Below are 12,894 nucleotides of genomic sequence, written 5' to 3' on the forward strand. Positions count from 1 at the left end.
CCAAAGGGTCCCTGGTTCAATTCCCAGTCAGGGCACATGCCTGGTTTGCAGGCCAGGTCCCTAGTAGGGGGCACGTGAGAGGCAACCACCCATTGATGGAAAATAAACAAACAAACTAAATAAATAAAAAAGAATGAGGGGATTTCGTGGAGGAGATTGTAGTAGGCAGGTTTGTGCCTCCCTGAAAAGTCCTAACCCCTGATACCTATGAATGTGACCTTATTTGGAAGGAGGACCTATACAGATATAATCCAGCTAAGATGAGGTCATATTAGACTAGGGTATGTTATAATCCAGTGACTGGTGTCTTCATAGGAAGAAGGAAATTTAGACACACACACACACACTCCCCCAGGGAAAATGCTGTGTGACTATGGAGGCAGAGACTGAAGTAATGCACCTATAAGCCAAAGAATGCCAAAGATTGCTGGCAACCACCAGCTAGGTGAGAGGTGTGGAACAAATTCTCCTTTGGAGGCTTCACAAGGAACGACACGTGCCAACATCTTGATTTTGGACTTCTTGCTTTCAGAACTGAGAGAGATAAATTTATGTTCTTTTAAGCCACCCAGTTTGTGTGGTACTTTATTAAACTGATAAGAACAGATACTACACTTGATCTTAGCCAAAAGGCCGAGAAGCGATGTGTGTGGTACTTTATTATGGCAGCCGTAGGAAGCCAATACTAGGGTGATGTATATGTTCCTTATCAAGATTCCGGTGATGGTTTCTTTCTTTTATTTTTTTCAAAGATTTTATGTATTTATTTTCAGAGAAAGGGGATGGAGGGAGAGAGAGGAGAAACATCGATGTGTAAGAGATACATCCATGGGTTACCTCTTGCACGCCCCAACTAGGGACTTGGCCTGAAGCATGTGCCCTGACTGGGAATCGAACAGGCGACCTTTTGGTTTGCAGGCTGGCACTCAGTCCACTGAGCCACACCAGCCAGGGCCTGGTGATGGTTTCATAGGAGTGCACAGAAGTCAAAACATCAAATCATGCATTGTATTGTATGTCACTTATATATTAATAAAGCTGGATTTTTTTTTATGAACATTTTAAACAGAAGGTCTTATTCAGAGACAAGAAAAACGTTGACATAGATTAAGTTTATATTGTATATAAAATGGGGCTGGGAGTTCTCTATACAGACAATTAAAGAGTAATTAGCACATGGTTCAAATACTGAGAAGTGTAAAGGTTAGAAGTAAGTAATTTTCTGATTCCAAAAACGACACTTTGCTCATGGTAACATCTCAAAACTGTATGAGATGAGAAACTCTTAAATATCTGACAGAAAGGACCGAATTTTAAAATCTCGGTCCTTATCCAGGTTTCCTGAATCAGAGTTTCTCTTAATGTGCCTTGAGGATCTGTGGTTTTAGCAGATCCTGAAGGAGCAAATCCGTTTGGGAGCCGCCAGTGCAGTCCAAACCTTCGTTTTACAGAGGAGACCCTCAGGATCCGAGTGAGCCCTTTTTGTAACGATAGAGGTTGTTGGCAGCAGCCCTAGAAGTAGGATCCTGGCCTCCTGTTTACATGTGCAGTTCCTTTTTATGTTGTGACATCTGTATGAACACTTCCAGCGTGAAAATCGTTTCATAAACAGTGAATCAGATAAACAAATATCAAAACAGTTGGAAATTTTGTTGACTTCTTGCTAGTGTAGGGACTAATATAAATTAAGACCAACACAAATCCAAATAAACAGGATTGGGAAGTTTAAAATAGACAAATAATCCTATTTATCTCTTTTTAGGCGACTGAGTCAAAGACCAACCCCAGAAGAACTTGAACAACGAAATATACTACAGCGTGAGTCCAGCTGTGAAAATAAAGTTGTATAGATTTTCTTTATTTCTGACTTTAATATACATAACAAAGAGACGCATTTTCTGCAGTGGCCAAGGAGAGAGTGTTCCAGCCAAGGAAGGACTATTGATAGGAACAGTTTCCCCAAACTCTCTTTATGAGACACTGTTATGGTATTGCTTACTGAACCGGGATACTACAGAAACTTTAGCTTTAATGTTCTCACGGTACCCTGAGACTACCTTGGGCATGTGGGAGTATTTCACAGCGTATGGTAGACCCTGCCCAACTTTTCTCTTTCCTCAAGGAAGTAAAATGATGGCTGTGCATTTGGAGGGGACCGTCCTGTTCCTGGTGGAATCCAAGGGCGGGGGTCCCCCGCAAGTCCCAGATGCAGCAGACTTCTGCCTTTTTTGTCTCTTAAGACGTTCATACCTTTAAAGTCGCAAAATAGGACCATGTGTTTATTTTCTTTCTGTGTACATAATTAACTTTTTGAAATAGCATTCTAATGTAGTACAGATTTAGTTTTTCAGATTATAGGGTAAAATTTGACCCTAAAACTCTCCACACTGTAGAGGATTAGACATCACAGGGTTACTTGTGGGCATGCTCAGTTTGACCGACCCACCACTGTTCTCTCATCACTATTTGTATATATGCAACTTAACACTTAGTACATTTTGAAGTGTGGGAGTCTTTACAGACATATCACACAAAACTTAGTGTGGTCTCCATTCTCCATTCTAAGTGGTTACCTCTGAGCATGAATCTGCAAAGGTTTTTTTAAAGGACACATAGTAAATATTTTCAGTTTTGCAGGCCAAAAGCAAAAAGAAGCTATTATTTAGGTATTTTTCAAACCATTCGAAATGTAATCCTTTAAAAATGTAAAAACTAGTCCTAGCTCATGAGCAACTAGCCGGACTTGGTACCATAGTTTGCTGCCCTTGCTCTTGAGTATTTGACTATACCACTTGACAACAAAACTGTCTTGGTTAGCCATCCCCCAAGTTCACATTTTATTCTGGCTTGGACCCTTTAAGAAACATCTGCGCTGTAATTAATGAAGAGTTTGATATGCAGGTTGTCATTACGAAGTAATATTTTTTTGTTTCTGTCAACTGTAGCTAAAAACGAAGCTGATCGTCAGGCAGAGAAACGAGAGATTAAACGGCGGCTCACGAGAAAGGTAAGTGGCCCCAGTGTTCGGTTTCAGTCTGTCTCCTGAGTTCATGTCATACCTGAATGACCTATTTGATTGGAAAGAAATGATTTGACTTAAATTTCAGCAGATTGCTGTCAAAAGAGAATACATGATGCAAATATATAAAAGATTCTCAATAAATACATAAAATTTTACCTTTAATTTGGTAGACCTGGAATTTTGATGTAGGCTGTAAAACCTTTTGAAGTATAGAGATGGTAACAGGAGAAGTGTGTAGCATTCAATTCTGCGAGTCAAACTGGTTATTTTCTAATCAGGGAAAGAACTGAACTGACCCTTAGTAATATCTGAAAAGTATGAAAAACCAATTAGGATTTTTTCCTTGGTCTCAGATCAGTGTAGGTAAAATCTTTTTTGTATGAGCCATGTTTTAGCTTTTCTCTGGGATTAGTACCTTTTTTCTTCTTGCCATAATAGTTTGTGATTGCCTCCTGTAGATTCTGATTTGGTCTGAGCTCTCTAGGTATTTCTTAAAACAAGAATCCCCAGGAGAGTGAGGGATCTAGACATTTTCTTCCCAATTTCTCCCACTTCTCTCCTTCCCCAGAATCAGAGGAACTATCCTCGATAGAATAAGGGCAGCTAGAGGCCTCAGCTGGACTTAATGCCTTCAGATTGAGCAGGTTACCTGATTGTGTAATCTTAAATCATAATTTATTGCAGGATCTGCTGTCATTGTCATTGTTTGTGTTGAAATTCACCCTTAACATAGAAAACAGCACAGCATTACAAAGCTTTTTTCATTTTTACTATTTAATAAAAGCCAGGCACAAGATAGTGCTTTCTAGAACCCACTAGATAGTGCTTTCACCCACTAGATAGTGCTTTCATATGAAATGTATTCACTTTCTAATGTATTATAGGTGAGTTTATAGCCCTAATCCTTTTGCTACTCAGCATGTGGCACATGGACCAGCAGCATTGGTGTTACCTACAAGCTTGTAAGAGATGCAGAATTCAAGACCCTACCCCAGATCAACCTAATCAGAATCTACATTTTTACCAGATTTCCAAAAGTCTTGTATGCATGTTAAAGTTTGACAAGCGCTGGTAATACTGGTTACAGTGGTTTATAGCAGTGCTTTTCAATCTTAGCTGTGCATTCAGAAGCTTAAAAGAAAACAAAACTCAATATCCAGAATCTCTGGGCATGGACCTACGCATCAGTAGCGTTCAAAGGCTCCCTTGTGATTCCAGCGTGCAGCAAAGGTTGAAGCACTGGGTTCGAGGCAATTTGAATGCATGACTGATGCATGATTCCTAGCATAGTCAACTAAGAGGCTCCATTTCTTTCAGCTCAGTCAAAGGCCAACTGTGGCTGAACTACTTGCCAGGAAGATTCTGAGGTTTAATGAGTATGTGGAGGTAACAGATGCTCAAGATTATGACCGGCGAGCGGACAAACCATGGACCAAACTGACCCCTGCGGACAAGGTCGGTCTCTCTCTTTTTGCAAAACACTACAGAAAGGAGAACCACAAATAAAATTTTGCTTTTGATGTAATGTTAAATTTGTAATCAAGACAGAAAATGTCTAGATGTACAAACCAACACTTTATACCAGTGACTTAACCACCACCACAAAACTGGAAGAGAAAAAAGTCCCTGCTACATCACAGTACAAAAATCTGGAAGGAAATAAAACACCCTTTTAATGATGGTTATATTGGTTGGCTTGGATGGTATATTTTAGTAATTACTATATTACACTTTTTAAAAGGGAAACGTATTTTTACATGCTGTGGAAACTGTAAAATCTACAGTATCTCTTATAAGCTCTTCAAGTGTTCTGACTGAACTGGGGATTGTCAGGTTACTAGGAGGTGAACAGTGGCAGGCAGGGCAATGCGTGTTGGCTCAGAGCTCACCCACTGTGCTGACCTGGCTTCTTTCTCCCCTCGGGGTTGCCTGCTGCCGCTTACAGTGACTCACCAAGTTAAGCACAGTAGAGAGTGGATGGCAAATCACACTACACGATAGTAGACAGAAAATGCTGAAACTTTTTTTTGTTTGTTTTTACTCCACAGGCTGCCATAAGAAAAGAGCTGAACGAATTTAAAAGCTCAGAGATGGAGGTTCATGAAGAGAGCAAACATTTTACACGGTAAGAGCCAAAAGACCCAAATACTGTGAATTCTAATTTAAACGTTCCACCAAAAAGCAAACCTACCAGCAGAGTTGTTTAGATGGGAAGGATGCTAATGACATTGTTTAAAAGGACACTCAGGCCCTGGCTGGTGTAGCTCAGATTGAGTGCCGGCTTGCGACCCCAAAGATTGCCGGTTGCATTCCCGGGCAGAGCATGTGCCCAGGTTGCAGGCCAGGTCCCTGGTGGGGGGTGCGTGAGAGGAAACCACATATTGATGTTTCCCTCCCTCTCTTTCTCCCTCCCTTCCCCTCTCTCTAAAAATAAATACATAAAATCTTAAAAGGGCACTCAATGTTGATTGCAAGATTACATTAAGGAAAAGGGATGAGAATTTAGAATTAGTAGTAAATGCCTATTCTGAATGTGGCATTTTTATGTTTATCTTATTTAATCCTTGCAATAAACTTTCAAGGTGATAATATCCTCATTTTATTGATGAAGAAACAGGCTCAGAAGTGTTAAGTAACTAGCTTGACTTGCTAGTAAGTTGCAGAACGAGGATTTAGGGAAAGGAATAAATGACTTAAAAAGCCACTGGGAGCCGGTGGATGGGTAACTCAGCTGGTTAGGGCGTCGTCCCAATACACCAAGGTTGTGAGTTTGATCCCCAGTCAGGGCACATAAAAGAAACAACTGATGAAAGCATAAATAAGTGAAACAACAAATTAATGTTTCTCTTTCTCTCTCTCTCCCTCTTCTCCTCTCCCCTCTCCCCCCTTCATCTTCTCCCCTGCTTCTTTCTCCCTCCTTTTTTCTCTAACATCAATCAGTCAATAAATAAATAATTTTTTTTTTTTAAGCCACTGGGTTCTCTCTTCCCTGTGCCTGTCCCAGGTTATCTATGAGGAAATTGTTGCTGAGTTAGACAAGATCTTACCCTCTCCAGTTTCAGTTCTTTGTAGTACAATGATGTTACCAATTTCATATATAAACTTTAACTAGCTGTCTTCATGAAACAAGCCAAGAAATATTTTGATTGGAATTACTGGTGTGATTAAGGACCCACCCAGTACCTAAAGAATCAGCTAGCCAAAAATGAAAGTATTGAACCTATCTAGGTGACTCTCAGAACATCCATAAAAAGAGGCTAAATAAAGAAGATACAGCCCTGGCTGATATGGCTCAGTGGATATGAGCGCCAGCCTGCAAACCAAAGGGTCTCAGATTTGATTCCCAGTCAGGGCACAAGCCTGGGTTGCAGGCCAGGTCCCCAGTAGGGGGCGCACAAAAGGCAACCACACATTGATGTTTCCCTCCCTTTCCCTCTAAAAATAAATAAATTAAATATTTTTAAAAAAGAACAAGATACAATGCTAATTCCAGTTTACTATAAAAAGGAGTAATAAGCAAAGTTTTGGAAAGTAAAATATTGTTAAATATTTTTCCATCACAGTACAGGCAAATGGCTATTTTAATCAGTTTAATTATTAATAATGATAAATCTTTCCAGTTTGCAGGCCAGCGCTCAATCCACTGAGCCACACCCACCAGGGCTAAATAAGGATAAATCTTTACAAAAACCACGTGGAGTCCTGGTGGGTGTGGCTCAGCGGGTTGGGCATCGTCCCACAAACCAAAAGGTTGCTGTTCAATTCCCAGCCAGGGCACACGCCTGGGTTGCAGGCCAGGCCCCCAGTTGGGGGCGTGCAAGAGGCAACCAATCAATATACTTCTTGCACATCAACGTGTCTCTCCCTCTCTTTCTTCTCTCCCCTCCTAAAAAATAAGTAAAATATTTTATAAATAAATAAATAGGTTCTTTAAAAAATATAAAAGAGAAAGGCAGACAATAAACAAACTGGAAAGCAAATTATCCAACTGGAGTTTGATGAGCCGGTGCCACATTGAAGGCGGAGAGGCCTAGAATACAGTTGGATATTCAGCCTAGAGTGCAAGGGGAAAGCAAGGTCTAAAGGTAGCACATTTCTGAGAAAAGATGGTGGTTCTTAACAGGGAACTTGTTTCTAAAGATTGGACTGAGGAAAATGGACCAGGAAAGCATACTGAAGAAAAAGGAGAACTAGGGAAAAGATAGTATTATGGATGCCAAGAGAAGAGAGTTGTGAAGAAGGAAGGAAGAGGGTCAGGATTATCAGATGCTACAGAAAGGTCAAGAAGAATCAGAGTGGAGGAGAGGCATTTTTTAAAAAATTAAAATGTAATATTTCATTACCATTAATGTAATAATAGCAAAGGAATCTACAGTATCTGGTAACTTGGCTCTTTTTGATCTCCTCTTTTAGCTACCATCGTCCATGATGCTGAAGTTTGAGAAAGGAACTAAACAACCCCCCAAAACAGGGCTACTTTGCTGCTTTGGTCCCCAGAATGACAAGGCGGGAACTTGAGCACTCACCAGCACAGCCAGAATTGAGTCCTCTGGGGTGAACAGCACTTCTATGAATGTAGCATTTCACTGGAATGGATTCCCACGTGCTGCCTTGAGGAAAAACTGAACACTGTCAGTGCTTTGAACTTTTGAATATTGCAGCATATTTGAGGGATCTTCCCTCAGCAGCCACAAGCGACCTGGGCCACTTGCAGGTTCCAAGTTGTATTGGCTGCATCACAGCCTCGCCCCACAACGCCTGCCTGTGCTGAGACACAGTTCACACCATCAGCCTTACCTGCTCTGTCCTGGTTGTGAGACCCATTGTGTAGGCACTAAATTCCAGCCATGAAATCCAGTTGGTGGTGGGGAAAACCGAGGGCCCCAACCTTCTGGCAAAGGGGCACCCACTTCCAGGGGAAGCCTTCACACCACACTGGCACGTCAACATTGCACTATACCTCTTGTAACACAGCAATACAGTCCTTTTCAGGCCGTTGAGCCTGAAAGAAGCTCAGGATCTGACAAGTGCTTGCTTCCTTTTTGACACAGATTATCCTGATTTTTATTTTTTTTTAAAGTCTTGAAGTAGTAATGGAAACTTATGTTCACTCTGACCTGCAACCAGATTTCAAGTTGGAAAAGGGCAAAAGTATGTGTATTTTCTAAATACAAAACCAAAAGAGCATTTATGTTAATGCCAACTTGGCAGAAAACTGACCCATGGCCTAAATGTTGTACTTTTATTGTACCAAATGATAGCGTGCATCGTTTTGACCAATAGGTACATTCCCCTCCACAAAGCAGAGTCGTAGCAACTCTGGGAGCGCTTGTGTGCTGCCAGTCCCCACACTCTCAGGCAGAGTCACAGCAAGGTCCTAGGGGTGTTGGGCGCTAAATAGGAAGGGTCTTTCGAGAAATAATTAGGAGAACCGTCATGACCCACTGCTCCTCTCCCTCAGCACAAACGTCGGTCCTCTCCTGCTGCGCATCCCGGGCAGCTTCCACCTCACTCATCCCTACTCTTCCAGGTGTAGTTGGTGCCTGGGCATGGGCACAGCCCCCACTCCCTTTTTTTGTAATATGTAATAATACGATTTCCTAAAACATGATTCAGTTACCTTCTTTAAATTTGTATTGAAGACCTCACAGCCTCACTATTTCCCTCTAATTCCACACTAAGTGGAAGAAAAAAATAGTTTCTACTTAACTGATGAATGTGGCTGTTTCTCTTTCATGTTCAGAAAATTGTGGCTGTTTCATAGATTTCTTCTGCTGTCCCCATTGTTCTTTATGTAATTTCAATATATTTTTCTATCTTTCTCCTTTCATGTCAGTTCATATTTGCTGAAGAATCAGAATGTCATGTCAAAACAAAAAAGTTAAAGCAATCTTAAAGAGTAGTGTCCTCTGGAGAATGGGAGTTACTGGATTTCTCAGTTACTGTCAAGTCCTTTATGGCCATAGAGATATACTGGATTCACAGCTGCTTGAAACTTAACGTTTGGTAGGACTGACAGAAAGCTGAGTGACAACTGTACAAAGTTGTTAGAGGTCTGTATATAAGGTGGCCACACATTAACTGCTAACTTGACTTTTTCTAACCTTTCTATCTTGGTTTGGGGATTAGTTGGCTTATGCCAGAATCTTCTGTGGCTTATAGTGACATTTTCAAACAGTTCCTTCACTGCCTTTCTTTCCCCTAATGTGCCAAGCTTGAAGTGGGATTTGATTTCCTGAGTTACTTGTCTGCTTTCTATGTGCCACCAACGAATCTAGTTAATCTTTCATCTCATTCATGTTCTTTTGAAAGAAGACACTTTGGGGGTCAAGTCTTTTCAGGTGTTTAAAAAAAACATATATATATATAAAAGGATTTTATGTCCTTTCCATGTAAGTAACAAGTCACAATCATGCTGTATAGAAGAAATAAAAGCCTGATGTATTGTACTTCAAAATGCTTCCCTGATGTACAGAATCTCCTTGTAAAATAAGTAATTGCATTGTATATCAGTCTTCCTACCAACATTAATTATTAAAGTATTTTAGAATTTAAAAAAAAAACTATACTACTCTGGTATAAAGTGTTTATTTTATGTCCTACCTTATTCCAAAAGATTTAAGCCAGCTTAAAAGTGATACCCAACATACTGCTAGACATCCTCAATAAGAAGTAGATGGGAGGGGTTGAGGAGGAAGTAACAGTAAGAACATCAAGTGTAGCCAGAGATGAAGGTTGATCACGTTTGTGACTGTGCACACACATGGAAAAAGAATAGGCTTCAGAGAGGAAAGCCAACATGAATCCCATAGTATGTACCAGGTAACTGTATTCAGTCCTTTATCCTATTTACCCTAGTCTGGCAGGTAAGTAGAAATACTGCATTTTGCTGTATACACAATGCTCACCCACATTTTTGGCCGAAAATTTCAGGAAAAAAAATTTTAACTTTTTAATTCATTTTTTTTATTTATTTATACTTAAAACCAATTATCATATTCCAGGGTATTATTTTGCATATGGATATCATTGTTTTCTAGAGTTACACTTTTAACGCTTAAGCACAAATAAAAGAACTAAAAATAAAAACACAGATACAGAATCAGCACTACCCATGTATAATGCACACCCTTATTTTTCCCTAAAAAGTTTGGGCAAAAAAGTGTGCATTATGCATGGTAAAATACAGTACACTCATGCCTGTGAAGAACCTAAGAAGTGAAGTTGCATCCCCAAGGTCAAAGCACATTAGGTAATCACTCTGCATATATTCAAGGACAAGCAGTTGCATCCCAATCATCCCTACAAGGATTGCTTGTATGGACCACACATAATTAGACCTCAGACTGACATCACGGTAAGACAGTTCATACCTAATCTACTCCTCCCTGGCTAGCAGCCCAGTTTCATTCCTTGTGGCCTCCCCAGTGACTCACTTTCTACTTGCCACTTTGGAGACTGGCCTTGATTAGTGCACCACCCTTACTTTAAGCTTTTAAAGAAACCATGAGTCAGAACTCACATTGTTGTGTTCACTTCCTTCCAGATTTTCCTTCTATTAGTCCTCCAAAGATGCCTCAAATTGTCATTGCCCTTTTGAGGTTAAACATTGTCTCCAGAAGAGGGTTTTGCAGGAGCACCTTGCCCAATGTTGGCTGAAACAATGAGCGAGTTTAGTGTTCCTAAAGGATTTAGATTACCCAGGAGAGGGGGACTAGAGTAGAGTGAGAAGTTTGGAAAACCACTATCAAAAAGGGGCAGTCCAGTGGATATTGAGTGGGAGGGGATGAGAGAGAAAGTGTACTTCGAAAAGATGAGAATGTACAACAAAGACAAAAAGCCAAGCCCAGAAACCAAAACACAGCCAACTAATTTAATTCCATCTCTAGGAGGCCTGAAGGGAAAAGCAGGAACCACCAACAACCTGGACCACTTATATCTGTCTCTTGTGTGGATACCAGTAATTTCTTCCCCCAAGAATTTTTGCGTCCTTCATAAAACATATAAGTCATCTGACAGGAACACTCAATTTTCCCACCATCTGGTACTGAGGAGACACCATTATTCATTCATGCATTAATTTGTTTAATGTTTATCTCCTTCCTACCCTGCCCCCATCTTCCTTGTACCCTATTTTCTCTTCAACCTATTGCCCTACCTCCTGCTTTTCCTATACTCCATTCGCATAACCTATTTTAACACACTTCTGGAGGATGGGTGGGACAGGGGAAAGTGGTGGTGGGAAAACGGAAACAACTTGAACAACGTACTTAAACGACGTTGTACTTGAACAATGGCTTAAAAATTTAGGAAAAAATTTCTGCACAGTCCAAGCAGTTGAGCTAAATGAGTGATAAGTGGAGGAGAAAGACCTGATGGAGATGTAAACTGAACATCGGGCTTCTTGACAGTGGTTACGACCTCTGGTCTGCATGCACTGTTTTCCATTGCTAAAGCCATGTTCACTCAACTTACTGAAATCTAACTAAATCTTACCCTGGCTAGGTGACTCAGTTGGTTTAGAGCACAGTCTCTCCCATGCATGAAAAGGTTGCTGGTTTGATTCCAGTCAGGGCACATACCTAGGTTTTGGGTTTGGTCTAGACTCAGACAAGAGGAAACTGATCAATGTTTCTCACATTGATGCTTTCTCTTTCCCTCTCTCTCCCCCATTCCCCACTCTAAAATCAATAAACATATCCTTGGGTGAGGATTTTTAAAAAGTATTAAAATCTAAAGTAAATCTAAAATCAAAGTGGCTTTCCCTGAGATCACCAGTGACTTCTCAAGTAATTGCCACATCACAAGCCTGTTTCCAGCTCTTAATGTGTTTTGACTGCTCTGCAGCATTTGATATTTTGGACCATGTCCTTGTCCCCAAAACGCCTCCCTTGGCTTCTCAGACACCAATATCTCCTGATTCTTCTCCAACCATGTTTCCTCTGGCCTGCTGGCTTCTCTCCTGACCACCATTTAAATTACGGGTTTTCATGGCCTCTCATCACTCTCCCTGCTCTCCCAAGGTGACTTCAGACATCACCCTTATTCTTGTAACTTCTAAATCTTTATCTACAACTCAGGTTTCTCGCTGGAGTCCAACCCTATATCCAATTGCCCTTTGGTGATGATATATACATACATTCTCCGAATGTTCCCAACATAACTTACAGGCTCTTGTAATGTCCACCTCCATAGCCTACTTTCTCAAGTATTAGAGTGAGAGACCACCACATGTTCAGCCTCCCAAGCCTGAAACTGGTATTATCTGCAAGTTCCGCTCTTATCTAAAAGATCCAGTAGGACAACAAACTCTATGCATTCTCTGCCTCAGAAATGTCTCAATTTATATGTCTCCTCTTGCCTCGTTTACCATCCAAGTCCAAAGTCTGGAGAACTTTATAACCTCCAGTCTCTCCCATCAATCCTTTAAATTGCCACTGGAGTTATCTTTATAAAATGCAAAGACAGTCACAGTAATCCTTTACTTCAAAGCTTACTGACCTCCAGTTACTTAGATAAAATTTAAACTCGGCCTGGGCTACAAGATATTTTGTCATTCAGCTCTTGCCTACTTTCCAGTCTCATGAAAAATCCAGGCACTTCTCCCTTTAATCTTCCTCATCAAGCTGACTTCTCCCCCTTTCGGGGAGACGACAGGTCTGCTAGTTCCTCAACCTGGAATGCTGTCACCGGCCACACTCTACTGTCACCCCACATCTTTACAATTCCTTCAAGTTTAGCTCAAATTTTAACTTCCCAGGAAAACCCTCTTTGCCTTTAGCATATTGTTCAGTTGCTCTGTCCTCTCTGTTTTCCGCATACTGTATTCATGCCGGATAGCACTCACCAAGCAGCAGTGTAGTTTGCTGTGG

General features: G+C 40.8%; 1 protein-coding gene and 1 pseudogene across 6 annotated transcripts in view; one reads left to right on the forward strand and one right to left on the reverse strand.

The window, feature by feature from the left end:
- PHACTR4 (phosphatase and actin regulator 4) overlaps positions 1-9,585 on the forward strand; it is an 88,017-nt gene extending 78,432 nt beyond the window's left edge. For all 6 annotated transcript variants that reach the window (XM_054571840.1, XM_054571839.1, XM_054571842.1 and 3 more), the window contains 5 exons: positions 1,763-1,818; positions 2,946-3,007; positions 4,340-4,477; positions 5,071-5,147; positions 7,436-9,585. In XM_054571840.1, the coding sequence (XP_054427815.1) occupies positions 1,763-1,818; positions 2,946-3,007; positions 4,340-4,477; positions 5,071-5,147; positions 7,436-7,451 (349 nt within the window). In that variant the 3' untranslated portion in view covers positions 7,452-9,585. The remainder of the gene's footprint in view (positions 1-1,762; positions 1,819-2,945; positions 3,008-4,339; positions 4,478-5,070; positions 5,148-7,435) is intronic.
- LOC129069548 (uncharacterized) lies at positions 539-645 on the reverse strand (annotated as a pseudogene).
- Positions 9,586-12,894: the final 3,309 nt, after the last annotated feature.

Source organism: Pteronotus mesoamericanus, unplaced genomic scaffold (assembly GCF_021234165.1).
Source record: "Pteronotus mesoamericanus isolate MK-2021 breed Mesoamerican mustached bat unplaced genomic scaffold, CSHL_Meso_final contig_221, whole genome shotgun sequence".
Taxonomy (NCBI): domain Eukaryota; kingdom Metazoa; phylum Chordata; class Mammalia; order Chiroptera; family Mormoopidae; genus Pteronotus; species Pteronotus mesoamericanus.